This window comes from Sphaeramia orbicularis, chromosome 12, assembly GCF_902148855.1.
Source record: "Sphaeramia orbicularis chromosome 12, fSphaOr1.1, whole genome shotgun sequence".
NCBI classification, from domain to species: Eukaryota; Metazoa; Chordata; class Actinopteri; order Kurtiformes; family Apogonidae; genus Sphaeramia; species Sphaeramia orbicularis.
The window spans coordinates 600,468-627,578 of record NC_043968.1 but is presented as its reverse complement, the minus strand read 5'-3'; the positions used below and the strand labels follow the sequence as shown (position 1 = coordinate 627,578).

Sequence of the window (27,111 nt, the reverse complement as noted above, 5' to 3'; positions counted from 1 at the left end):
GCAGGTACCAGTGCCACCCCAGTTGATTGACAGGTCACTGTAAGTCTCATTGAAACATACGCGATTATTGGAAATGCGAAACAGAAAGGCAGAATAAATGTCTTTCAAATGAATGACACATATCGAGAGAACCTACTTTGATGGAATACAGTAGAGATAGATAGATAGATAGATAGATAGATAGATAGATAGATAGATAGATAGATAGATAGATAGATAGATAGATAGATAGATAGATAGATAGATAGATTTATATAAAAGTAATGTAATAATACAATAAACAAAACACCTATAGTATGCACAGCATACAATAATTTATCACACAGTGATATCAAAAAGTCTAATGGCAGCCGGCAGGAAGGACCTCCTACTGCGTTCAGTCCTGGACCGACGTAGGCTAATGTTAAGGCTAATGTTATGAAAGGCTAATGTTATGAAAGGCTAATGTTATGAAGGCTAACGTTATGAAAGGCTAACATTATGAAGGCTAACGTTACAAAAGGCTAATGTTATGAAAGGCTAATGTTACAAAAGGCTAATGCTATAAAAGGCTAAGATTATGAAAAGCTAACGTTATGAAATACTAACATTATGAAGGCTAACGTTATGAAAGGCTAAGATTTTGAAGGCTAATGCTTTGAAGGCTAACATTATGAAAGGCTAATTTTATGAAAGGCTAACATCCTATGTTTCCGTCATGTTGAAATCATTTCCATTCATGCAGCTGCTTGTGTGACCAGTAAAACCTACAAACTGCTCTTGATCAAGTCATGATCATTTTATAATAGTTGGTGTAACCCATATCATATAATATGATAGAATATAATATGATATGACATAATATGATAAGAATTTATGCACTAAATTGTCATTAAATTATGTTTCAGATTGTTATATTTTCCTAATATTAGTAAACAGATTTTGTTCAGGAGCCAAAGAGTTAACTTCCTGGAAAAATGATTGACACACAGCTCCTGACCTATGAGCTGTTGTAAATCGGCGCATTGTCCCGCCCCTTTTCTCTGGAACCTTCCGTTGTTGTCGGTTCCTATTTTCGGCGGGAGCTCTTGAACTCAGCACAACAGACCGAGACGGAGAAAAGAGAGAGAAACAAAGTGAGAGAAAAGTCTAAAAGGTGAAATGTTCCAGTCAGCTCCACTGTCAGCAGTGACACAACTCCTTTTTCAGAGTCTTTTGGAGCCCTTTGCTGGATTTTCCTCCATCCTGAAGCCCAAACTTCACCGTGAGCCGCGGGAAGGTCAATTCAGACATCTGCTCCGAGTGAACTCCAACATGTTTCACTGTAAATATTATTGGATTCATTCATGGTCTGAAATGAAGCTAAAGGTTCAGAAAGTCATTATTTTTGTCCTCTTTTTATACTTTTCTTTGTTGAAGAAATCCGAGGCTTTGAGGCGCCGCCATTTTGTTCCTCCTCTTTCTCCCTGTGTGAACTGGTGAGTGAACTGTTACTGAACTGAACGGATACTCCTGTTTGTCATGTAAAACACATTTTATCATACAACTGATTGAAATGTGAATGTATTTTATTATTTTTACTGTGTTTTCTGGTGAATTGTTACTTGTGCTTAACAGTCACACATATTTTGCACATAATTTGAAGTATTCACACTGTAAAACACATCTTTTCCTATAAGTAGTCCATATGTGATGTTGTTTCATTGTTCTACTGCATTTTCTAGCAGTGCCTTAAAGAAAAAAAAACGGATTTAACATGTGAATGTAATGTTATTCTAAGTAATGTTACAGAAGTGCATTAGACAGTAATAGCACATTACTGTGTTTTCCATTGTTTTATTAACTTACCAGCTCATAAGCTGTAAGCGATTGTCATCATGCGGCATCGTTGTTGTCTGTCATCATCTGTCATCTGTTACAAAACTTTCAATCGTCTTCTTCTCCAAAACTACAATTCCGATTGACGTCAAACTTGGTATACAGCTTCTTCATGATGATATCAACAAAAGTTAGTGAAATTATTTGGATCCGGATCTGATTCTGGATTTGATGTGATTTTGAAAAATTTTCCTCATTATAAGAGATAGGAAGCTTTTCATTTGGCCGGTAAGCTACAGGGCCATTGGTGCTATTTTTTTTTCATCTGTTGTCATGTAATATGTTACAACATGTAAAGTTACAGTCAGATAGATTGTGAAAATTGAATCTTAGATAACTTACGATGTTTAATGACACTGTCTTTTGACAGGTCAGAGTTTATATATATATATATATATATATATATATATATGTATATATATATATAAATATATATACAGGGTGTCCCATAAGTCTCCATACATAGGAAAAATAAACGTTTCTTGACATAAACCATTTTTATTTATATAATATTCTCTATATGACTGCCATTTTGTCGGGAACACATTTCAATGCGTGTCCTCCACTGCTGAAGAACTATAAAGAAGAAATATAAAGAAATACATGTTAGAACCATGGAATGTATTATGTCTCCTATGTATGGATACTTATGGGACACCCTGTGTGTGTGTGTGTGTGTATATATATATATATATATATATATATATATATATATATATATATATATATATATATGTACATTGTTGAACTTCCATCGTTACTTCATTGGATCATTCGACAGTTCATGGTGAGCCAAACCCGGCAGGTGATCTCTGATCCTGCTCCTGCACGGTGCTTTGTGGTAGGCCCACTGCAACCAAAACCCTTCTACATCATCTTACACCAACTGCCTCTTCCCAACACACACACACACACTCCCCTGGAACTTTTCGACATTCAACTGGACTCTTCGGACTTTTGACATTTACACGTTCAAACACACAGGAAGTGGACTTGGTGTGGGTTTTGTTTCTTTTTGGGAGCCATTCCCTTAGGAATAAGGTTTTGTGTTTGTTCAGACTTTTCAAAATTTTAGCCCTCCAAAAAGGCTGGACAGGCAGCACACAATGTTATGACTCATGTTTATCCTTTTTCTTATTTTATTTATTTTTACCACAGGTCATAAACCTTTAAATAGAAACAGACACACAGAAATGCATAATTACGATATACTCTTCACACATGTAAAACAAATAAGTAAAAAAAGTTATCTCCCACATAACAAAGCAGACTTAAAACACAAGACACATTAGACTAACTGCAGTGACTATATTAATCCGGAAACTACATTACCCAGAAGGCTTAGTGTCCTGGAAGCATTTGCAAAGCACGTCCCCGGGGCCACCGCAGAGTTGTTATGAATTAGAGCCCTTGGACTGATACCTACACGTGCCGACCACAACACAAACAAACCCACAAATGCGATACAGCGCAACATCATTGCAATGGATTAAGAGTTAAACGTTGCCACTCACTACGGTGTTTACTACAGCAGTCGCCGGCAACGTTATCTTAAAGAATATTTAAGGCAACATAAGATATGGCTAGCATTGATAATTAAATACAAATGCTAAACAAGACTCACACCACAGCTGAACTTTGGCATACTCACAACCCACAATTTAACCAATATGAACAACCTTCCACCGTAAACTAATGCTAACTTAGCATGACAAATGATAACATACACAAGCATCTATTAATGATTAAGCACCGTTAGCAGCTGATATTAGCTGATAGCATTTGTTACATACCAATGGGCTGTGAGCTCCTGTCAGTGGTGAACAGATCAATGAACAGGTTGATTAGAATAGGTCGCGGCTGCTATATATAACCTCAGGCAACCCCGCCTGCTCATAAATATAATTTGCCAGACTTATTTAACCATAATATAAAGATTACTGTTACCGGTAAAATTAGACAAAAACATGTAAACATATAAAGAAATTTAAAGAAACCAAACAGTTACTATTTTCAGCAGTGAAGTTATTTGGACCCATTTACTACGTCTAAACAGTTTTATCGTGTTGCTCAGAAGTCTTAACAGTGTTGAAAGTGAATGATTTTCTATGATCCATGAAATGTTTATTGAATTTACATGTCAGTTTTGATTTCAGTAATGAGTAACCTTGTGTATGTTTAGATTAGACCGGGTGCACCCAGGTAAGAGAACTGTAACCACTGTGATTGTGAAAACGGTTGTTACTGAGAACTGTTAGTACCAAAAGAGAGAGAACTTTCATTTAAAATTTATTTCATTTGTTTATTTTTTTTTATAACTTTTTTCTAAAAATACAAGACCGCATTTATACAGTTCAGCATTTGTCTGAGTCTCATTCAACTTACACCTCCTGTGAAGCAGCCGTTTCTTCTGGTCCAAAATCCTAAAATTCTACACACTAATCTGTAAGTGTATATCAGCTGATGGATTTTTGGGTAAACTAAATAGAGTAGTCTGACATGTCACTGTTTCTAAAATAGTGTTTCTCTGGACTACTTTAAAAAAAATACTGGACATCATTAACCTTCCATAGACAAAAGCACTGGTTTATGTTCATCTATAGAACTCTGCTGGGTAAACTCCCAGAATACCTCAGTAGTCTTCTCTCTGTTAGCTCTAGTAGTTTCCATCTACGTTTCTCCAACTGGTTGCTTTTGACTGTTTCCCAAGTTGTGACAGACTTTGGAAGAACAGCATTTTCCTACCACAGTTGTGGAACAATCTTCAAAAAAACTGTAAAAGCACGTACATTCATGTCTGTTAATGATTTTCAAAGTTTCATGGAGAATGCAGTGAAGGAGGAATGTCACTGTTTTTCTTGATGTGATTATGGTTGAATAGTTGTTATTGTGTTTTATTGTTTATTGTGTGTCATGGATGTGTTTTATGTTGTTTGGACTTTGTATGGCTGATACCTTAGACAGGTCTGCCTTGCAAAAGAGATTTCTGACGTCAATGGGACTTCCTGGTTAAATATAGGTAAAATAAAATAAAATACAAATGCACATTGAAGTGCCTTTGTTTATGGAATGCAACATATAAATAAACTGGTTTTGCCTTTTCTATCTCTTCTTAAGGATCAGGACTGATGGAAAAGTAAAAATAGAATGGTATTTAATTGTGTGTGTGTGTGTGTGTGTGTGTGTGTGGTGGGAGGGATTGGACTGATTCTGTTTAACAGTTCAGTTACAGTAAATTGAAACAGAAAGTGAAAGTGTATTTTTTTTCCTGTGTATATAAAACAGAGCGTTCCCCTGCAGTCCAACCATACAGTTCATGTACACGTAGGAGACAACTATGAAACCTCTGAGACGTCCTCATCCTCTGTGAACCAGGTGCATGAAGGTTTGTAATGTGTGTTTTCATCTTCCTCTCAATCACCTTCAGCATGTAAACCTCCTGTACTGCAGTACTGCTATTTACATATTTCCAGTACTTTCTGCACTTCTGTCCTTCTACGCTTCTATATCTTAGAGGTAAATGTGTTTTTTATTTTGCTCCAGCTTTGGTTCCTTTAACCCAGGGGTGTCAAACATGCGGCCGGGGAGCCTAAACCGGCCCGCCAAAAGCTCCAATCTGTCCCATGGGATGAATTTGCGCAGTGCAAAAATTACACTGAAGATATTAACAATCAAGGATGTGAAACTCATTTTAGTTCAGGTTCCACATTCAGATCCATGTGATCTACCGTAAAATAATAACATAATAACCTATAGTGACAACTCCATTTTTCTAGGTTCAACTGGAGTCGTTCTGCTCTTTTGAGGCAAAACTTATTCAGTTTAACCTAGAATTACCAAGAACAATGACCAGGACAAATGAGAAATTGAATGAGATATTGTTTTTATTTTAGTTCCAAACTCCAAATTTTTACCAATATTCTGCCTGTTACCAAATATTTGAGTAACACTGTTTGTGATGCACTTGTATAAATGATAAGTTGAGGCATAATATTGTAAAACCTACAAAAAAATTAAATTTTTCAAGTTATTCACATGTTTTTTGTGAAAGGGTAGTTTGTAAATATAAATATTTTCACAATTTAATGTTTTTATTGCACTAAAACAAAGAAAAAGTAATACTGTATAGTTTATGATGCTGTTACTTCACTGGTCCGGCCCATTTGAAATCCATTTTGGCTGAATGCAGCTCCTGGAAGAAATGAGGTTGATACCCCTGCTTTAACCCTTTCTCATCCTTTCTCTGTCCTGTGAAAACCTCGTATCTCCACATGTGTTGATGTCCAGTGTTGGGGAGACTTAAACTACACACAGTTCAACTACATTTGGCTGTAATTTGCTGGTAGTTAATAGCCACGTGCTGCCCCACCCATGGCCATATTTGGTTTCATATACGCCACATGTGCATTCTCAATTAAACGCTGAAAATAAAACGTAGTTGTTAAAACTACTTTTTGTAGCTGTAGTTTTACAAACGCCATTGCTTCAGGCGTAGAATTGGAGTTTGTCTGAACTACCACTACGTAATTTTCCTCTGATCTGGAAGCCATTTTATTGGCTCCCACCTCAAGGTTCAGCTTTATCTTTGCTGTTCTGCTGTTGGACAAACATTCTACAAAGTGTTTAGATACGGCGTGGCAGCGACACGCCATTTTAACCCTGTAAAGCCTGAACCATTTAATCATTGATTGAAAATTCCAGTTCTTTGAAACTGGAGCCTTTATTGGTCCTCCAAAAAATGTTTTCAAATATCAATTTCCATGTATGAGTTTAAATTTTGTATCATATTTGATCCATCAGGTCTCAATGCTCAAATATTATTATTTTTGAACAAACAAAACATAATATAACACAAACATGTTTAACACATTGTTAATTCCTTTTCTAAATGGTCCTAGTTCTTCCTCCTTCCTCATTAATGACAGTCTTGTAGTGCCACTGGAAAGGCCTCTGGTGAATGAACTCCTCCCCCTGGTGGGTTATCTGTGTATTGGATGTATCTAATTGTACACATCAGGTTTTTCAAGACAAAAAATATCACACTGATCATATAGAGGGCTTCAAAACTCATGTATCAAATATGATACGTTTGGCGTTATAGGGTTAATTGACCGTCGTAAAACCTGGGTCGGCATCAGAAACACTGCACTTAGCTGGTTTTATTCCTACCTTTTAGATAGAACCGTTGTGGTCACCATAAGCAACCACACATCATCTAAAACCCAGATTACCTGTGGTTGTACCGCAGGGTTCAGTTTGGATCCAATTTTATTTTCTGTTTATATTCTCTTGTTCGGCCAGGTTTTTCAGTGACACAGTGTATCTTTCCATTGTTATGCAGATGACACACAGATATACCCTTAAACCCTTACAAAGACCATGACAACTGTACAGTGTTTGTACAAGACAAAATCATGTCATTTTTTCACGGAGGCCTCAACTTGCTCTTGAGTTTTGAATGGTGGCTGTACTGACTTCATAAGACAGCCATAAGAAACTACTGCTCCCTCTACAAATGTCTATGAACTCCAGAACTCGTATGAACCGGGAGATTTGTACAAACCCATCGTTCGCAAGAAGCTTTGTGACTGAGGCTTTATTCTTCTCAGTCATAGTTACAATTTCATCAGATACACAGAAAAAAATGAGAACTTGCTTTTGATCTTCCCAATGGCCTTCAGAAAATCTAGCTGATGTAACTTCCTGTTGAACATGTGACTTGTGGAATGTTCCAAATTTTTCAGAGGGGGGAATGTGTTAGGGTAACAGGACTGAGTGAGAATGTAGGGACATGAATAAAATGTGTATTTTCACAAAAATATTATGGATTTCTTATGGAAAAAAATGTATTTAAATTGTAGATGGTATATGGAGTCACACAACAATACAAAAAAAAAACAGTTCTGAAGTATTTTAATCATTATATTTCATGGTAAGGTGTGGCGTTAGGTGGTGGAGACTGGTAACAAAAGCTTTTTTTAGTGTTCTAGGTAGTTTTTATTGATGTTTTCAATTATATATTTTAAATTTGCAATTAGATCAATGTGCAGGCAGGGATGTAGAATTGGGTCAGGACACTAGGGACACGCCCCTACCAATATCCAGCCTCTACTGTGTACTCACTATCAATACAACCACTGTCCATAGTGTTTAGTCAATGATTATGGCACACAAAAGGTTAACAGTTGATCTCTGTTACAAGTCCCGCCTCTAACCTAAATATTGCTCTCCGATTGGCTCTGCGGTTTTGATAACTACATGTGAATGGCTCTCCCTGCTGTCACTCCATCTGCTTGTAAAAACTACTTGCAGTTACCTGTTCATTGGACAGGACAGGAGGCAGTTCATATCTCCAACCGCTTAGCATAAATTGTCAACATGTTTGCATTTGTTCTGTCTGGGTCATGTCTATGGAGAGACATTTGTTCTCTTCATACATGATAGCTAGATGGATTTAAATATCAGTGGTGTCATTAACATTTACATTTGTATTTGTGTGTGTGTGTGTGTGCGCCTGCGTGCTTGGGAATTAGGATTTGAAGAATGCCAAAGAAAAGAAAACAGGACCAAAGAGACCTCTATTGGAGTCAAAGTGTAAGTTGGTTCAAGGGTATAAAACTGTCGAGGCTCAACAGTACAGATACTGAATAAAAGACACTATTAAATACCAAACTGATACACATTTAAAGTTATTTTTTACTTATTATTTTCATGTATTTCTATTTAAGAGAGCAACTGTATAAAAAACACAAATAAAGAAAATTTGTGGTGAAAATATAATAAAACCTCAGATTGTAAATGTGATTCTAGATGTGATTTTATCCATATTTTTGGGGAATAAATTACATGTAATAATTGAAAGTAAAAGCCTTTTTTGCTCAGGCAGTAACTTTACCATCAAACTGTATGATCATTGTATCCATAATCTGTTCATATGTCATGAATCAACGTATTTATGTCAGGTGACAGACAGTAGAGAGGAGAGAGGAGATGGAGGAGGAGAAGCTGGAGGAGGTGGAAGAGGAGAAGCTGTAAATTCACAGGTGAGGTTAAATAATAATGGATATGTTCGTCATTAGAATAACTTTGCAGAATGCATGAAATTCTTGTATTGTCTTTAGATATTCAGATATGCATTATAAACATGTCAATTACTGAATTTTTTTCCGACTATGATTGTTTACTTGTTTGATCAGCTCTACATGACGTGAAATTATTATCGCAATGCAAAAAAACATCAACTTTTAGGAGTGCTGCCTTAGAGCACTTTTGTGTCCCCGCCAATGTCTAAATCAAACCTACTCCTTTGTGTGCAGGACACTTTAGTTAATAATAAAAATGTATTTTACAGTTGATTTTCCTTCACATTTATATATTTAATGTCTTGGAGACAGAAGTGCCACCCATTTGGTGGAATGGCCCTAATTTTAATTGAATTTAATGGTACTACTAATACATTTGAGGTTGAATTTACACCCACAAAGTCTGACGGAGGAAAGGAAAATGATTTGGTCGGGGACAAACTTAAAAAAACATTTTCAAGGCAGACTTTTCCAGAAAAGCTGGACATGGTGAGCAGAGGTGGTCCAACCCTGACGCTAGCTATCTTATCTAGTGGACATTCTGTGTCTTAAAGAGAATAGGAACTTATGTGAGGTATCCGAGTGGACAGAAGAGACTCAACTTGGGCCTCCATGGACATAAAAAAGGACTTAACGATGGACCTGAAACCCAGAGATCACCTCTAGGACAGAGTTAGGGTGGGGTTCAAAGAAAGGAGGGTGGATTTTATAAATAATGAGCATCTCTGGTGAGGAGGATATGACATTTTGGATTTAAATGTTGTATGTTTTTGTCCTGTTATTGGATAAATATTGATAGTGAACTGCTCCAGATGATGGACATGGTCCAGTTGTCATTGGAGTGTAGAGGTTTGGAGTTGAACAGGGTTTACAGCTGTAGTCAGAATGGGTTTCACCCTCAATACATCAAATTCCTCTCTCTCTTTAATGCCTTGTTATTTTTCAGGGGGTTTTTTTGTATAGTATTGGTGGTTTCCAGAGTTGTGACGTCATAGTGGTGATATTCAGAGGTGGATTAGGGCGAGTAAGTCTATATGTGATGCTTATTTCTGTTAAATGTTGCATCTTTCTACCTCTTAATTATCAATAAAGGTTCATAAAAACATAAAAAATTAAAATGAGTAAGTCCCTATTGAAGTACTATTAACCAAATGCACAACCGAACACTGGTAAATGATCATTTTAATATCATTCCTCACTTGCTCCAAATTATCTGAAATGAGGAGGGAGAGGCTGATTGGATTTTATTCCTTTTTACCAAAAACCACACGAATGCAAAGAACAAAAATGTTCATTCTTTTACTGAAACAGGTTAATCATTTTAAAGGTTTCAACACGTTTTTGGATCCACAGGTGAGTGATCCGGACTCCACAGCTCCTCGAACCTCAGCAAACAAAGGAACCAACAACCTTAAGGACATGGAAACTGGACCAATAAGGTAAGGAGGTTTTCTACCATGGTTTTATAACTCTTGATCCTTCTGCCATTTTAATGTGCATTTTGTATTAACTTTTATTTTCTGTTTTCAACGATTGGTTCGTAGGCCAACCATGAACACCGACATCCCAGTTCATGACAGACTCACAATACACTTCCATGCAGTTCTCTCAATAGATTTCAACTTTGATCCAGGGGAAGATTTCCTCTTCATCAGAGGTGGATCTCCTATTGGGACTTGGATAGAAAACATAGCTGAGCTGCATGTGAAATGGTACGTTTATTACTGAATGAATAGTTGATGAATCATAGATAGATAGATAGGTAGGTAGGTACTTTATTGATCCTGAAGGAAATTCTGTGAACTCCGTTGCTCATGTACATACATACATACAAATGAGATGTAAGAATTAAGTATAGAGAATAATAATAATAATAATTATAATAATTATAATAATAATAAGTAAATACAAGTGACACAGCCCTAATATATGAAAAAAATGACACAGCCAGAAAAATAAATAGCTAGTCTATACAATAAAAAGCACACAATAATATATATATATATATATATATATATATATATATATATGTATAGTAGTATATGAACATCCAATATATTATCTGATGAATAGAATCCAGTTGGATTCTAATAAATTTTTGTACCTTCTTTGGGACAATGTCTATAAAGTTTGTTCACAGTTTTGAGAAAAAATTTGATATTTTTGCATTTTTGATCACACATTCCACTGGGACTGATTCACATAGAACATATTAGCACATTAGCACAGTTTACCACTCAACATAAGAGACTCCCAATCATATTCCTCCTTCAAATCACAACTTAAACATTGGATGAAGGAAAGCCAGGCCTGTGACCATCAGTAGATCATCGTCACAGTGTTTTGTGTGTTTTTATGATGTTTTGTCTTTTATCAGTTGTCTTTCTTGTCACCTGCCAAAGGACTACAGATGGAAATTAGCTCTGTTGCTACAATCTGACATATTGAAAGCTGCAGTTATTGTAGATGTTCATTAATTTGCACTGTCCCTAATAAATAAATAAAATAAATTAGAAAAGCACTCGGAGAGCGCAGACCTCCACCAAGGCAGATCAGCCCCCCCCCATCACCACCAAAATGTAATCATTTGTTCCTTGTGCCAGTATCAACACTTCCTGAAAATTTCATCCAAATCTGTCCATAACTTTTTGAGTTATCTAGCTAACAGACAAACAAACAGATAAACCTGATGATATATATACCTCCTTGGTGAAGATAATAAGAAAACTAACATTTCCAATGTCCCTGTATGTCAACGTCATGTTATTATTACCTCCACCAAGGAGATTATGTTTTCATCGGGGTTTGTCTGTGTGTCTGTTAGCAAGATAACTCAAAAAGTTATGGACGGATTTAGATGACATTTTTGGGAAATGTTGATACTGACACAAGGAACAGATGATTAAATTTTGGTGGTGATCGGGGGGGGGGGGGGGGGGGGGCTGATCTGCCTTGGTGGAGGTCTGTGCTCTCCGAGTGCTTTTCTAGATTGAGGTTGTATGCATTAGAGATCAAACAGCTCCCCCTAGTGTCACAAAAGGATTTTGTTTGTTTGTTGTAGTAGGATCCACATTAGCTACAGTATTACTGCAGCTGTTCATTCATCCTGTGTTCCATAAATGTTAATGTAGTGAATATTATGTTCTCATGGTACCATTAGACCACAGTACATGGCGATAATAGCGACTAAACACTGAGTTTTATGCCATGTGTGCACAGAGTAGAAATGGTCTTTCATATTTCTGATCGCATTATTCTTTGTGTTTTACAGAGTGCAAACTGAAGTTATGGTAAATTTACGTGATTTTATTTCTGTTTTTTCTACACAGGGATCATGGACAACGTGGTTTTCTGGTTGAAGGCAGTTTATTGGTCAGAAAGTCTCAGGTTCACTCTGTGCCTGTACCGTACAAATATGTTGTATTTAAGAGGAAAGAAAGAAAATATGTGTATGAGTTTGTGGATTCAACATATGACACCAACCGATGTTTGTATGTGAAACCCTACCTGATCAGTAAAGATGGTAAATGTACTAATTCATCTGAAGAGTTATATTTGCCTGAAAACTTCACATATTTGCTTTAGACACAGTAAACTTAACTTTCATCTCTGTGTTAAAGGGACCTGGCATCAGTATGACGACACCATCTGGACAATGTCTTCAGCGACCCAAGAAACGCCCAGGTCTGACCAAAACATGAGACTGATGTCAGGCCGAGTGTTTGCAGGGAAGGTAATGCTGGAGAACATGTTGGATCCTCTCAAAAGCTGGACTGACATGAACTGGAAAAGCTTTGTGATCCAGCTGCGTCAGTTCTTTGATGTTTACGGGGAGCCGAATGTGTATAAGCAAGAACTGAAAAGACACTCCCTAAACTATGGAACAAAGGATGTAAGTTCTTAATCTCCCACCAGTTGCATTCTACATAAAACATCCATATGTTAAATCTTACATTAATATTTTCTGGTTTTATGAATCAGGTGCGAGAGATGTTAAAGAATTTCCTGTTGGAGAAAATGGTCCTTCAGGGTGAAGATGAAAACGGTGAGGACATCCTGCATCACAAAAGGATGGCTGTGATTCTGCTGTTTGTACAAAGACACAACGTTTTCAAAATCGAACTGAATGGGGATGAGTTGAATGAGCTCTGCTACGCATTGACCCTGCCCAACCTGGACAAAGACCATTTCCTCCAGTTCTGGACTCAGTTCTCTCAAGATGTCCGTATTGTCCAAAAGTATGTACCTTTTTTGTTGGTGATCCGATAATAAATACTGCGTTGATCTCCAAACTAATGTGATGTGAACAACTGTTTCTTTACTCAATTAATTATTGTTCTGTCCATGCAATGATTTTTGCTTTAGTGTACCAGAAATGTTGGTTTCACTGATGAACGCCATGAAAAAAGAGGGGCTGCCCCACTGGATCCTGGTGCTTCCTGTCCTCCACCTTCTCACTGGCACCACAAAGGCATTTGAAACACCAAATTCTGGGAAATGGAAGTATGGCCAATCTTGGGCAGGTCTACAAAGCATTGAAAAACCTGAATCCATGAGCAAAGAACACAAGAAGTAAGAATGTCTGTTGTCTGGACTAAGCCTAGTGTACCTGAACATCCCACACCAGGATATTCCTGTAAATCTGTGGTATTGGTTGTGCTTCTCTGGTGTTTCAAGGGCTGTGCTGACTCTGATGGAGAGCCACCGCCATTTGTTGGAGGTGGATGCCTTTGCAGTGCGATCCTGTTTGTTCCTGATGCCTTTTGAGGAACTGATGGACTGCAGCGTCGACATGAACCCAGAGCTCTTGGACTTGCTTCATGCTTTCACCAATAAGGTTCCTGAGAACATCAGCCGCAGTCACAACATGATGAAGGTGAACAGACTCATATTTCCACTCATGTCTGTCAGTGTTTGTGTCAGAATGGTAACATCTATGTCATAGGGTTTGTAGCAGCAGTTTTTTCTGCATCTGCTGTATTTCCTGGGAGGAGGCCTCGGGGAAGACCTAGGACACGCTGGAGAGACTGTGTCTCTGGGCTGGCCTGGGAACACCTCGTGGTCCCCCCAGAAGAGCTAGAGGAGGAGTCTGGGGAGAGGGAAGTCTGGGCATCCCTGCTTAGAATGTTGCCCCCGTGACTCGGCCCCAGATAAGAGGAAGAAAATGGATGGATGGATACTGTATCATAAGAATTAACCCTATGGTATCGTGCACAGAAAGACCCTTCTTAATCACAGAAAGTGCATAATCTGTGCAATGCCAAAGTAATGTCCAAATTTTCTTCATACCATCCATCCATCCATCCATTATCTTCCGCTTCTTCTGGGACGGGGTCGCGGGGGTAACAGTCTAAGCAGGGACGCCCAGACTCCCCTCTCCCCAGACACCCCCTCCAGCTCTTCCGGGGAGACCCTGAGGCGTTCCCAGGCCAGCCAAGAGACATAGTCTCTCCAACGTGTCCTGGGTCTTCCCCGAGGTCTCCTCCGGTGGGACATGCCCGGAACACCTCCCCAGGGAGGCGTCCACGAGGCATCCGAAACAGTAAGTGTTTGTGTCAGAATGGTAACATCTATGTCATAGGGTTTGTAGCTGCAGTTTTTTGATGTCTCCATTGTAAACTCACTCCCCCTTGAACTGCCACCTTACCGTGGTGGGGGAGTTTGAGTGCCTGAATGATCCCAGGAGCTATGTTGTCGGGGGCTTTATGCCCCTGGTAGGGTCTCCCAAGGCAAACAGGTCCTGGGTGACGGGCCAAACCAAGAGCAGTTCCGAAGCCCTTATGAAAAATAAACAACAGAAGAACGTGACGTCGCCTGGTATGGCGCAGCCGGAGCCCCACCCTGGAGCCAGGCCTGGGGTTGGGGCTCAAATGCGAGTGCCTGGTGGCCAGGCCTATGCCCACGGGGTCCAGCCAGGCCCAGCCTGAAGGAGCAACGTGGGCCCGCCCTCTGGTGGACCTACCACCCACTGAGGGAATCGTAGGGGCTTGGTGCTATGTGGATTGGGTGGCAGTCGACGGCAGGGGGCCTGATGACCCGATCCCCGGACGCAGAGTCTTTCTTCATACCGTTTGTTTTTAAAGCAGTGTCTGACTTTGGTCCCAGATGTTTGTTCAAATGTGTCCAACTCCTGTCAGATCCTAATTCTCTCTAACCCATTAGTCTGTGTGTGCTTCTGCATCTGAATCACTTCCCTCACAGTGAACACCTTTGTACGTGACTCCATCATAAACACAGTCCACTTGTTTACAGAACAAATTGAAACGTCACTTGTGCCTTTTGAGAAATTTTGTAGCAAAGTACATTGTGGGAAGCCAAAGCTGTTTCTCACAGATTCAGCAAGAAAACGATCCAGATGTCTCCATTGTAAACTCCTCCAGTCCACCAGAATTGTTTTCCAGAATGAGTCTAGTCGGTGGATGGAGGTAAAGGATACATTTGGGTTCAGCTTCACCAAGAGACAAACTGCTGCTGCATGGAACTCACATTCCCACAATGCACTTCACCACAAAATTTTCAAAAAGGCTCGAGCGAGGTTTGGGTTTGTTCTGTAAACAAACGGACTGTATTTTTGATGGAGTCATCTACGAAGTTGTTCACCATGAGGCAAGTGATTCAGGTGCAGAAGCACAGACAGACTAATGGACTAGAGAGAATTAGGATCTGACTGGAGTTGGACACATTTGAATAAACATCTGGGACCAAAGTCAGACGATGGTTTAACTCTAAGAAAAAAAAAAGTATTTAATTCTTTGTGTTTCATCAATTTAAGCCATAAACAAAAATACTAAATTGTCAATAACTGTCTTATTTTTAACCCTTTAGATGCCATTTTTGTAATGTAAACAAACTACAGTCTACTCTCGTTAAACCGCCCGCCGTTATACCGCCATTTCCGCCTATCGCCATCCGCCAGCCCAGTGCCATGCACAAACAACACTTATACCAGTGATTTCCCGACCGTTATACCGCCAGCGTGATTGCCATCGAGTACACATAAATTTTAACAATGCGCTGAAACAAATGCGCCAGACGCTGATCGCGACAAGCTACGAGTAGGTCTACGGAACGGCCACTGTTCATTTATCGCAGAACACTCAGTAGGTCAGGATGTCGGGAAGAGGACGTGGGATGAAGCCAAAGCCTCAAGATGATGGGGTGTCATTTCCTACACGGTATAATAATGCTTAAAATGTTTCCCCACTTTAAATGATCCCTTACAACTAACAGAATCAAGATTTATTTAGAAACGCAATTAGAACGGGTTAACGGAGGCAGCATAGACATCATATAGTAAAGACATGCACATTATGGACGCAACCCGTTGTAACGCCATTTTCGCTATACCGCCAATTTGGCCGTGAACGGAAGTTGGCGGTATAACGAGAGTAGACTGTATATTTTTTTTAATCAAAAAAAACACCCATAAAACAAAAAAGTTTTTTTCTATATTCTACATAAAAATTGGATTACTTTGTTTTCCTCCTGTCATCTGTCAGTGATTAACACAAACATTGGTTCATATATTATTATTTTTGGTTCTAGGTCAAATGTTAAATGTGTCAATGTGCATTTTGTACTCATTGGTAGAAGGATGTTTATCTAGGAATTTAACCCTGTTTAATATGGGATGTTTTCAGTGGATGGATCTCAATTTTAAAAAATCAGGCAAAAATGAACAACTTTTGAATTCAGACCTAAAACAAATTGTGAAAAATAATAAGACCTTTAATAACATGAAGTGCAACATGTGCATAATATGCTCACCTGGATACCAGAAAGTTAAACGATTATTAGAACTGGGGTAAAAAATACTTTTTTCAACAGTGGAACCAATGTTTAGCGGCAGCAAAATTCAAAAAACAAAGCTTTGATTTTTAGGAAACTGATCACTGAGTAATTTTTTAATTGATTCAGATTGATTCATTGTTTCAGCTCCATAATCAAATATGATAGATTTAGTTTATTTCAGACACAAACATAATACAAAACGTGAGGAAAAAAATAAAACAAAACAAAAATAAATTAAAGCTGCAAGCAGCATTGGGCAGGACCTCGCACTGTGCGTTCCGCCTCCTGTGCATTCCGTCTTCCGTGACCTTCGACACCTCAGCTCCACTCACACCTCTCTGTCCTGATACCACCTCCCACCCTTTTTTGTCCGTCCTCCTTACATCCCTACAGAACACCAGCCCCCCCAAGGGCAAATACTTTTTGTATGTTGACTGGTAGTTAATTTTTACTGGCTTTGTGTAGAAGTTGAGCTGTGCAAAAAATGTTACCAAATCATAGAGTTTTAATAGTTTTGAAAGCAGGAATAATAAATGAGTATGATCCAAATACTGGACTTCATGTAAGACTCTGGCTGCATGCTTTTGCAATATGAAGAGAGGGTCAAGAGAGGGCATTTAGATGTGAAAATCTACTCTAATCTTCTATCTCCTTTGAGATCAGCCAGAAATAGAATGTGTTGATAGATAATGTCACAAATTCATGTAATTTTTACAGAGCGATCACTACTCTACAATCTGAAAATGATTTCAATGTCCTCACAGAGGTGACGGTAATAAATTAACATAAGTGAATAAATGTTTTCCTTCTCCCACCTGTTCTTCATTACGTACAAGTAATACAACTATGTCAAGCACAAAACAGTTCCAGTGTCCCTGTATGTCAGCGTCTGTTCTATATGGATCAGAACCAGTTGAATGTGTGAGGTTGTCAGGTTCTGTTCTATGTTCCAGTCCTGGTTCTGTTCTATATTCCAGTCCTGTGGTTCTAGATGCACATCAATCTAACTATAGAAGTGGGTGGGACTTTCACTGGAGGAGAACTCAACTCATCCAATCACAGTCCATAGCTGACTTCTATCAGTGATCAGTAGGAACTAGACTGATATCTGGAACCATTTACATGTTCTAAACCATCAACATATGGACCAGTAGAAGGAAAGGAACACTTGTGATATTTAAAAAAAAATTCATCAAAACTCAGAATATCTCAAAACTGAACAAACTTTATTGACATTGTCCAAAGGAAGATACAAATAAAATTTGAAATGAATCTGACCAGTAGTTTCATCAGAGATGTTTGATGAAATTGCAAACGAAGACGATGTCAGTGATAATGAAGACGATGCTGGATGCAGCACCTTCACAATAACTCATGGCCTATTGGCCGGTGAGATAAAAATGGTTTTGACATTGCATAACAGTAGTAAATTGAGGACCACAAACCTCAGTCACTGTGAAACCCTTGGTAATTTTGTCTGGTTTTCTGTCCGGTGACTAGAAAAACACCCACACCCAGCGTATTTGGCAGAAATGGAGGAACAGGGTGTGTAATATTCCAGCAGGCGTAAAAGCGATGCACATAGCACAACGGGAGCTTGAGCCTCCTGCTGCCCCCCCCCATCCCTGAAAAATTTTGGAGGGGGGTTAGGGAGGGGGTGGTGGTACCGCCCTCGATCAGAAACACTCTAATCGTCCAACCGCTTGCATTTTGACATTGTCATACCTGTGACAAGGTAAAAGAACAATATATTGATAATTAGCACAGCTTTGAGCAAATCGTGCACCATTTTTTCAGCCATGCTTTTTGAAACCTAACCATTGCAAATCACGGGTGCACAGCTGGCTGCCTAATGCACTGCCCACACCTACCAACATACAGGGGGATTTCTCAATGACCGTGGCCATGGATGGTAAATGAATTACTGTTGTTTTTCTGTTTTGCAGAAACTATTTCACAGTATCTTACCATGCAGAAGAAACTCAAGAGGAAAAAACAGGTGATCTTACGCTTAATTCCCCACATTACCTCAAATTTAATGTTGGTCTAATTTTACTTTAACTTTTGTCTTTTTTCTATGTGACAGTTTTACTGAAGAATATAGAAGAGAGTTTCTGAAAAACAGCTGTGGAACTGTTGGAGAAGATCTGCAAACAGGTCAAAGCTGCTAAATCTAAGCAGGACTACATTCGACTTTCTGTAACCTGCATGAATCTGGTCGCATTCGCCTCAGACTTTGTCGTATGTAATGACCAACAGGTTCGTGATGTCAATGATGTGAAGTGAGCGATTACGAAGAAGTGACTTCATTTAATCTCAAACATTCATTCCCTTCAGGAAACTCCAGACGAAGAGAGAAAGCAGCGCTATCCAAGAGACATGGTCGATAAAGCTCTGGGAATCATGAGAACTTGGATTTATTGGTGTTTCAGAGATAAACACCTTGGAGAAAACCCAGTGGAGATTGAAGTGAGCAATTTTGGCACATTTTGGAAAAAACTAAATGTTCAGTTGAATGTTCATATCTGATCTCAGAGAATGAGCCCCTTTACGTTTACGCTAATACTCTGATCATTATCTGATTTCTGGAGTTATGGGATTAGTATTGATCATGTGAAACAGTATCACTTAGATTATGAGAATCAGATTAACACACTTGGATCTGCTCCCCAGTACTCTGATGTCTTCATGCCTGATATACAGGTAAATGTGATTTATTAGTTTTTTGGTTTTTTTGTTGGTTTTTTTTTTTTTTTGTTTTTTTTACATCTGAAACATGGGGAAAAAAGAAAAATAAGTGACGTAGTCAAATGTGAGTGAAGACAATAACAGGAAGTTATTTCTACTGGTCACTGAGCCTGTTTACATGACCATAAAATCTGATAACTGTTAGTAATCACATAATTGTATGTACAGTGGGGCAGAAAAGTATTTAGTCAGCCACTGATTTTTCCAGTTCTCCTACTTAGAAAGATGAGAGAGGTCTGTAATTCATCAGAAGTACACTTCAACTATGAGAGACAAAATGAGAAAAAAAAATCCAGGAAATCACATGTAGGATTTTTAAAGAATTTATTTGTAAATTATGGTGGAAATAAGTATTTGGTCAATAACAAAAGTTCAACTCAATACTTTGTACGTAACCTTAGTTGGCAATGACAGAGGTTAAATGTTTCCTGTAAGTCTTCACCAGGTTTGCACACACCTTTAGCTGGTATTTTGGCCCATTCTTCCATGCAGATCTCTAGAGCAGTGATGTTTTGGGGCTGTCGCTGGGCAACACGGACTTTCAACTCCCTTCACAAATTTTTCTATCGGGTTGAGGTATGGAGACTGGCTAGGCCACTCCAGGACCTTGAAATGCTTTTTACGGAGCCACCTCCTTCGTTGCCCAAGTGGTGTGTTTGGGATCATTGTCATGGAAGACCCAGCCACGTTCCATCTTCAATGCTCTCACTGATGGAAGGAGGTTTTAGCTTACAATCTCACGATCATGGCCCCATTCATTCTTCCCTAACACGGATCAGTCATCCTGTCCCCTTTGCAGAAAAACAGCCCAAAGCATGAGGTTTCCACCCCCATGCCTCACAGTAGGTATGGTGTTCTTGGGATGCAACGCAGCATTCTTCTTCCTCCAAACACGACGAGTTGAGTTTTACCAAAAAGTTCTATTTGGTTTCATCCTGACCACATGATATTCTCCCAATCCTCTTCTGGATCATCCATATGCTCAGCGTCAAACTTCAGACGGGCCTGGACATGTACTAGCTTAAGCAGGGACACACCTGGTGCTGCAGGATTTGAGTCCCTCTGGGTGTAGTGTGTTACTGATGGTAGTCTTTGTTAGTTTGGTCTCAGCTCTCTGCAGGTCATTCATCAGGTCCCTCCGTGTAGTTCTGGGATTTTTGCTCACTGTTCTCATAATCATTATGACCCATGGGATGAGATCTGCGTGGGGCCCAGATCGAGGGAGATTATCAATGGTCTTGTATATCTTCCATTTTCTACAATTGCTCCCACAGTGATTTAGTCACACCAACCTGCTTGCCTGTTGTAGATTCACTCCTCCAGCCTGGTGCAGGTCTACAGTTTTCTTCCTGGTGTCCTTGGACAGCTCTTTGGTCTTGGCAATGGTTGAGTTTGGAGTTGACTGTTGAGGCTGTGGACAGGTGTCTTTTATACGGATAACTAGTTCAACAGGTGCCATTAATACAGGTAACGAGTGGAGGACATAAGAGCTTCTTAAAGAAGAAGTTACAGGTCTGTGAGAGCCAGAAATCTTGCTTGTTTGTAGGTGACCAAATACTTATTTTCCACCATAATTTACAAATAAATTCTTTAAAATCCTACAATGCGATTTCCTGGATTTTTTTTCTCATTTTGTCTCTCATAGTTGAAGTGTACCTCTGATGAAAATTACAGACCTCTCTCATCTTTTCTAAGTAGGAGAACTTGCAAAGTCAGTGGCTGACTAAATACTTTTTTGCCGCACTGTACTTAAGAAATGTGATAATCAAGAACCCTGGTTTAGAGGTTCCAGTCCATTATCGGATTATTTCAAAGGATGTACATACATAGTGTTGATAGAATCAAATTTCCTGTATTGTCTTCTGCTCATGTTTGACTGCGTAGCTTCCATATTCTATGATTTGAATAGTTTTCCCACATGTTCAGATGTAACAGAAACTGAATAAATCAGATTAACCTGTTCACATGCAGGAAGACATGGGAGTATTGGGGAGAAATCCAAGTATATTGATTTGATTTATTATAATCAGATTATACTGTTTACATGATCACTAATCTGGTAACTCCATAAATCGGATAATGATCGGAATATTGGTGTGAATGTTAACAGAGTCATACTCTGAAAGAAATCCAGTAATGGACTAAAACATGTGAACAGGGTTTATCGAATTTCTGAAGTGCATGTAAATGTATGAGATCTGATTATTGTACTTATGTGATTCTTCACAGGAATCAGATTTTTATGGTCATGTAAATGGTAGGGCCAATTATAGTGTATGACCGATTAATCAACAATCGGCCAATATGTAGCCCAATGTATTAACTTTTTCTGCTACGCGAAGATTCATTTGCTCGCTGCTCCTATGTATGTGTGTGCGTGCGTGTGCTGCACGGAGAGTTAGAGGAACAGTCGAAGCGAGTTAGTTTCACTTTCACTCCGAACAATGACGCTATACCCACACCACACCACACACAATCACATAATAATGGAGCTGCTACAGCCCCCCTGCCCCGACAAGGATGAACTGCTAATCCCCCCTGCTCCGAACCCCCCCCCCCCCCCCCCCCACGACAAAAATCATGGACCGCTACCGCGCGCTCTGAACAGATGGACCGCTAAACAAACCCCCACCCACACCCCTCGTCTTATGAAGTATTCACCCCCCACACACACACCCATGTCCATGCAGTTCCTGTCTACCTCACAATTAATTCTGCAGGAAGGCCTGGGCATTAATTGTGTAGGGGGAGACCAGGGACAGTTGTAATGCGGGTCAGTTGTAACTCTTGCAATTGCTCCAATCAGGAACAATTTAGGACTCACCTAATTCACTCTGCACATGCTCAGTTTAGTCCTTAGTCTACATGGGAAGTTGTAGTGCCGTGAGGCAGATGTGACAGGCCCGAGTACAGAGGCTGAACCCAAAAGCAAGACCACGAGAGACCAATACAGTTTTAGTGTTTTTATTAAACACTTTAACAGAGAAATTGGAACAACACAGAGAATATTTAATTCCTGTGGAGCCTCTGGTTCCGGGGATAAACGTCTGGCCTGCGGGTGGTAACGACAGGTGGTCGGCTGGGCCGAGCCGGGAAAACCCCAACGGATCCCCACTAGGGACAGACAGAGGGTGGTCAATAAACAAGCCAGGTCATACACGGGAAGACAATCATGCAAGCAACGGGACATGGGGGACAGGCAAAACTCACGGTAAATATCCAGGCTAGGGTCGAAGCACAGGTGATCGTTGGAGGCTGAGGTAATATAGGAGCAGGCAGAGACAGAGTCGGGTAAACGAACCAGGTCGGGAACAGGCAGGCAGGATAGGAACAGGCTGAATCGATGGTCGAGGGACGAAAACAGGTCAAACACGGCAGACAAACGAACAGGATCCAGAAACGCTGGTAAGTGAACACAAACTAGTTGTAGAGCACAACTGGCAACTGAACAGGGGAAGACTGAGGGTTTAAATACACAGGAGGGCGGGAAGACTATGAGACACAGGTGGAGATAATCAGGGAGGAGTCAGGTAATCAGGGAAAAGGTGAACATGATCAGGGAGAGGAAGTAAAGACAACAGACAAGACACATGAGGGAAACTTAACAAAATAAAACAGGAAACGACAAACAAAACAGAAAAGACAGACAAAGTCCAACAGCCGACATGACAGCAGACACATCCAAATTTGTGAGTGAAAACATTATTTTGTGGTAGTATTTTTTGCTCTAATTATTTTTGTGATTGCAAAGTTTGCATTTGAAAGTTGTGTAAATTATCTTTGTGAGATAAACAAAGATTTATGGAACTGTTAATCCACCTGTTCACAATGATCTAATATAAGATTATTATATCCTGTGTAGATCAGTGTTCTTATTTCATATATCAGCCAATATGTCGGTTATGGGCCAATGTCGGATATCGGCCGATATAATGGATATCGGCCGATATAATGGATATCGGGTTTTTTTAGCCCCCAATATTGGTGTTGGCATCCGCCCCAAAAATCCCATGTCGGTCAGGCTCTAGTAAACGGGGTCAGTGACAGAAAACCACTCCTTTGTTGTTTGTGTTTTGCAGATCTGGAACGATGTTGTTTCTATCGTCTTCAAAGATGACGCTTGTACAAAAAAATGGAAGGAATGGTTAATCAATGATTTTGAGGGAAAGTTCAGTAAGGTATGTGATCCATCCACTGCTGATTTTGGTTTCCACTTGTCTTAATTCTAAATCATTTATGACACATTGACTCTTATGTGTGACTTTAGGAGTCAGCTGAGCGACAGATGAAGTTCTACTGCTCAAATATAGAGAAACTCGATGGTTTCAATCCACATGTTGCTTGCAGTATCGAAATATGTGCCACTGATGCTCTTACATGTTTGTGCCAGGTACAGAATTCTAGTTCTTCTAATGGACATTTATAGCATAGACATATTAAATACACATTTTTCAGAACATAATTTTCTTTTTTAAAATACAGGTGATTACCATGTGATTTTTTGACATGATGCACATGAATGTTTATTGTTGCTTGTCTCGTACACAGAATAAATCTGAAGGCAAAGTGTTAGAGATGCTGAAAAAAGGTCAGTTCAAGAAAGCAAAGGAGACCCTGAAAATACATTCTAAGTTGGATAAACTCATCGTGGCCATTATTGAGAAATCCTGGCCAAAAGACCGTCATGGGAAATACCAGGAAGATGAAGAAGTGATCTTTCAGCACCTGCTCTCCTGGGCGCCCATCACAGATATTCTCCAACTATACGGTATTTTAATCAACATAAGAACTAAAATGCATATAGAGCTTAAACAATTAATAGATTCAAACTGATTAAAAGATTATTTGATTGCAATTTTCCTGATTTGAAGCTTTGTTTCCATATCCCTCTGGTATTTGCCCATACAGGCCCTTCCTTTTTTTTTTTTTTTAGTTCTCTTTTTATTGAAAGAAAATTTTTCTTTTCATACATTGAAAAAACAAACAAAAACACAAACTATGTACATCCAGAGAGTGGTTGTAAAAAAACAAAACAAAAACATTTACAGCAGCTCATCATGGTCTGTCATACAAGATCTCAAAGTAAAGAATCAATACAAAAATAAAGATAAACAAAAACACAAAAACATATTCCTTCAGATGATTTGGGTTCATATTCATGCATTCATCTCAGCAAAATCAGATCTCAAAGGCTTCACATATCTCACCCATCCCTCCCAGTATCGCACAAAAACATCCATCTTCACATTTACAGTAAAGGTTATTCTTTCCATCCTATAAATTCCCATGGTTATGTCTATCCAGTTATTTATTGTCGGTTCTTCTTGTGTCATCCATCATTTAGTTATTGCTTTTTTTCCTGCAGCTAGTAATATACCGAAAAGGTATCTGTTTATGTTCTTGACCTCTGGAGAAATGCATCCCAAATACATTGTTTTGAAATCAAAAGGTAAATAGATATTAAGAATGATTTCTATGGCTTTATGTGTTTCTTTCTAATAATGGTTAATTTTTGGGCATTCCCAGAATATGTGGAAATGATGTGCAATGTGGCAGCTACAGTTCCTCCAGCATTGTGAATTCCCATTTGTGTAGTGTGACTTATGGCTAGGGGTAATAAAAAAACGAGTTACGTTTTTCCAACAGAATTCTTTCCATAAATGAGACTTTGTACTTTTCCATTGAAATTGGCAGATGTTTTGCCATTCTTCGTCCGTTGTTGTTAGACCTCCCTCTTTCTCCCATTTATCTTTTATGTATATTGTTGAATGATTGTTAAAGTTATGGACACTTTTGTACAGTTGTGATATAATGTTTCTTTTCATATTTGATTTGTATACTTGTATGAATAGCTGGATAAAAGGTTTGCTGTCTTCTCTGATGCTCTCCTTTTTGATGTTTTGGTTGTAATAGTTCCTTAATTGAAGATATCTATAGAAATCTTTTTCTAAAGAGAACTTTTCTTTTAACATTTGAAACTCATTATTTCATTTTTCTGTATGATGCCATTTAATGATGTTATACCCTTTTTAATCCACAATTTAAATCTGGAGTCTAATTTACAGGGTGAGTCAGAAAAAACGCTCTTTTCATTTAAAGAAATTGTACCACTGAAATGGAAATGCTTATTTTTCTTTTGATTATACAGTCATATTGATGTGGTTATTGAGCATGTCTGGCGATTGAATCATTGATTTATGGCATAGCATAAGAGAGGGAATATCCATTGTTTATTGTGCACCGAAATATCTGCCAACACAGTTTATGCCACCGTGAATGAAATTGAAATTGTCAACCATTACAGCATGTTTACTCGCCATCAAAATGTTTTATCTCAACGAAGTCGTCCAGCATGACCTTCAACCTGGCTACCATTCAGATTGATGCAAATCTGTGCTCGTTGTCGCATCTCTAACACAGCTCTTCTCGCCATTCGTGTTCGTCGTAGGGCTTGGATTTCAGCCGTGATGCGATTTCGGAGTTCCTGAAGAGTTTGTGGAACAGTCTGATACACCGTTTTTAAGATACCCCAAGAAAAAATCAAGGGGGGTCTGATACACGGTTTTTAAGATACCCCAAGAAAAAATCAAGGGGGGTCAAGTCCAGGGATCTAGGTGGCCACTCTCTCTCCTGACCCAAACAGACAACTCAATGAGGAAATAATACCTGCAATTGCTGTGGTCTTGCCATGATGAAAACTCCCTGGGCACTGTCATGTAGGCCTATGTCCTGAGTGTGAAAGCAAAGCCCCGACTCCTGTAATTGTTGTCAATTTCAAGTTTGTTCACTGTGGCATACATTGTGTTGACAGGTATTTCAGTGCCCAATAAACAATGGACCTTCTCTCTCTTATGTAATGCAATAAATCTATGACTACATCACCAGACATGCTCAATAACCACATCAATATGACTGTATGGTCAAAAGAAAAATCAGTGTTTCCGTTCTAGCAGTACAATTTCTTTAAATGGAAAGAGCGTTTTTTCTGACTCACCCTGTATTTGGTTGAAAGTCAGAGTCAAATGCGTACCAACTGAGAATTTTAATGTCTTTTTCTAATTTATATTCTTTTATTGTCCCTATCCACATCTTTAAGACAGATTTTATCCATTGATTTTCTATTTTGTCTATGTAGTCCTTCAGGTTTTATCAGGTAATAATGCCGGCGTGGGGATGTCAGATTGTATTTTACATTCGATGTCTTTCCATTGCGCTTCATAGGATGGATTACACCAACACAGTAGTGCTCTAACCTGTGCTGCAACATAATACTTTTTTAGGGATGGTAGCCCCCCATCCTCCATTTTCCTTTGGTAGTTGTAATGTTTTATATCATATACGGGGTCTTTTTCCCTGCCATATGAACCTTGAAATCATCTTGTCCCATTCAGTAAAATAGTTTTGGGTGATTGTAATTGGGAGGGTTTGAAAGAGATATAAAAATCTAGGTAAGACATTCATTTTTATTGTTTCTATTCTTGAACTTAGACTTAAGTAGGGGATGAGGCTCCATCTCAACAGATCTTCTTTAATTTTATGGCGTAGAGAGTTATAATTCTTTTCAAACATTTTTGATGAGTCTTTAGTGAGAATTATACCTAGGTATTTGAAGGATTCTGTTCTCCATTTTAGT

At 38.9% G+C, this 27,111-nt stretch overlaps 1 protein-coding gene across 1 annotated transcript in view; it reads left to right on the top strand.

Annotated features, from left to right (window-relative positions):
- The first annotated feature begins 10,090 nt into the window (after window positions 1-10,090).
- LOC115429936 (E3 ubiquitin-protein ligase rnf213-alpha-like) overlaps window positions 10,091-27,111 on the top strand; it is a 73,381-nt gene continuing 56,360 nt past the window's right edge. Inside the window, exons 1-14 of the mRNA XM_030149769.1 lie at window positions 10,091-10,108; window positions 10,293-10,378; window positions 10,484-10,651; window positions 12,269-12,462; window positions 12,560-12,831; window positions 12,921-13,177; window positions 13,305-13,511; window positions 13,617-13,815; window positions 18,677-18,729; window positions 18,848-18,989; window positions 19,068-19,199; window positions 23,558-23,656; window positions 23,746-23,868; window positions 24,027-24,246. Of these exons, the coding sequence (XP_030005629.1) occupies window positions 10,091-10,108; window positions 10,293-10,378; window positions 10,484-10,651; window positions 12,269-12,462; window positions 12,560-12,831; window positions 12,921-13,177; window positions 13,305-13,511; window positions 13,617-13,815; window positions 18,677-18,729; window positions 18,848-18,989; window positions 19,068-19,199; window positions 23,558-23,656; window positions 23,746-23,868; window positions 24,027-24,246 (2,170 nt within the window). The remainder of the gene's footprint in view (window positions 10,109-10,292; window positions 10,379-10,483; window positions 10,652-12,268; window positions 12,463-12,559; window positions 12,832-12,920; window positions 13,178-13,304; window positions 13,512-13,616; window positions 13,816-18,676; window positions 18,730-18,847; window positions 18,990-19,067; window positions 19,200-23,557; window positions 23,657-23,745; window positions 23,869-24,026; window positions 24,247-27,111) is intronic.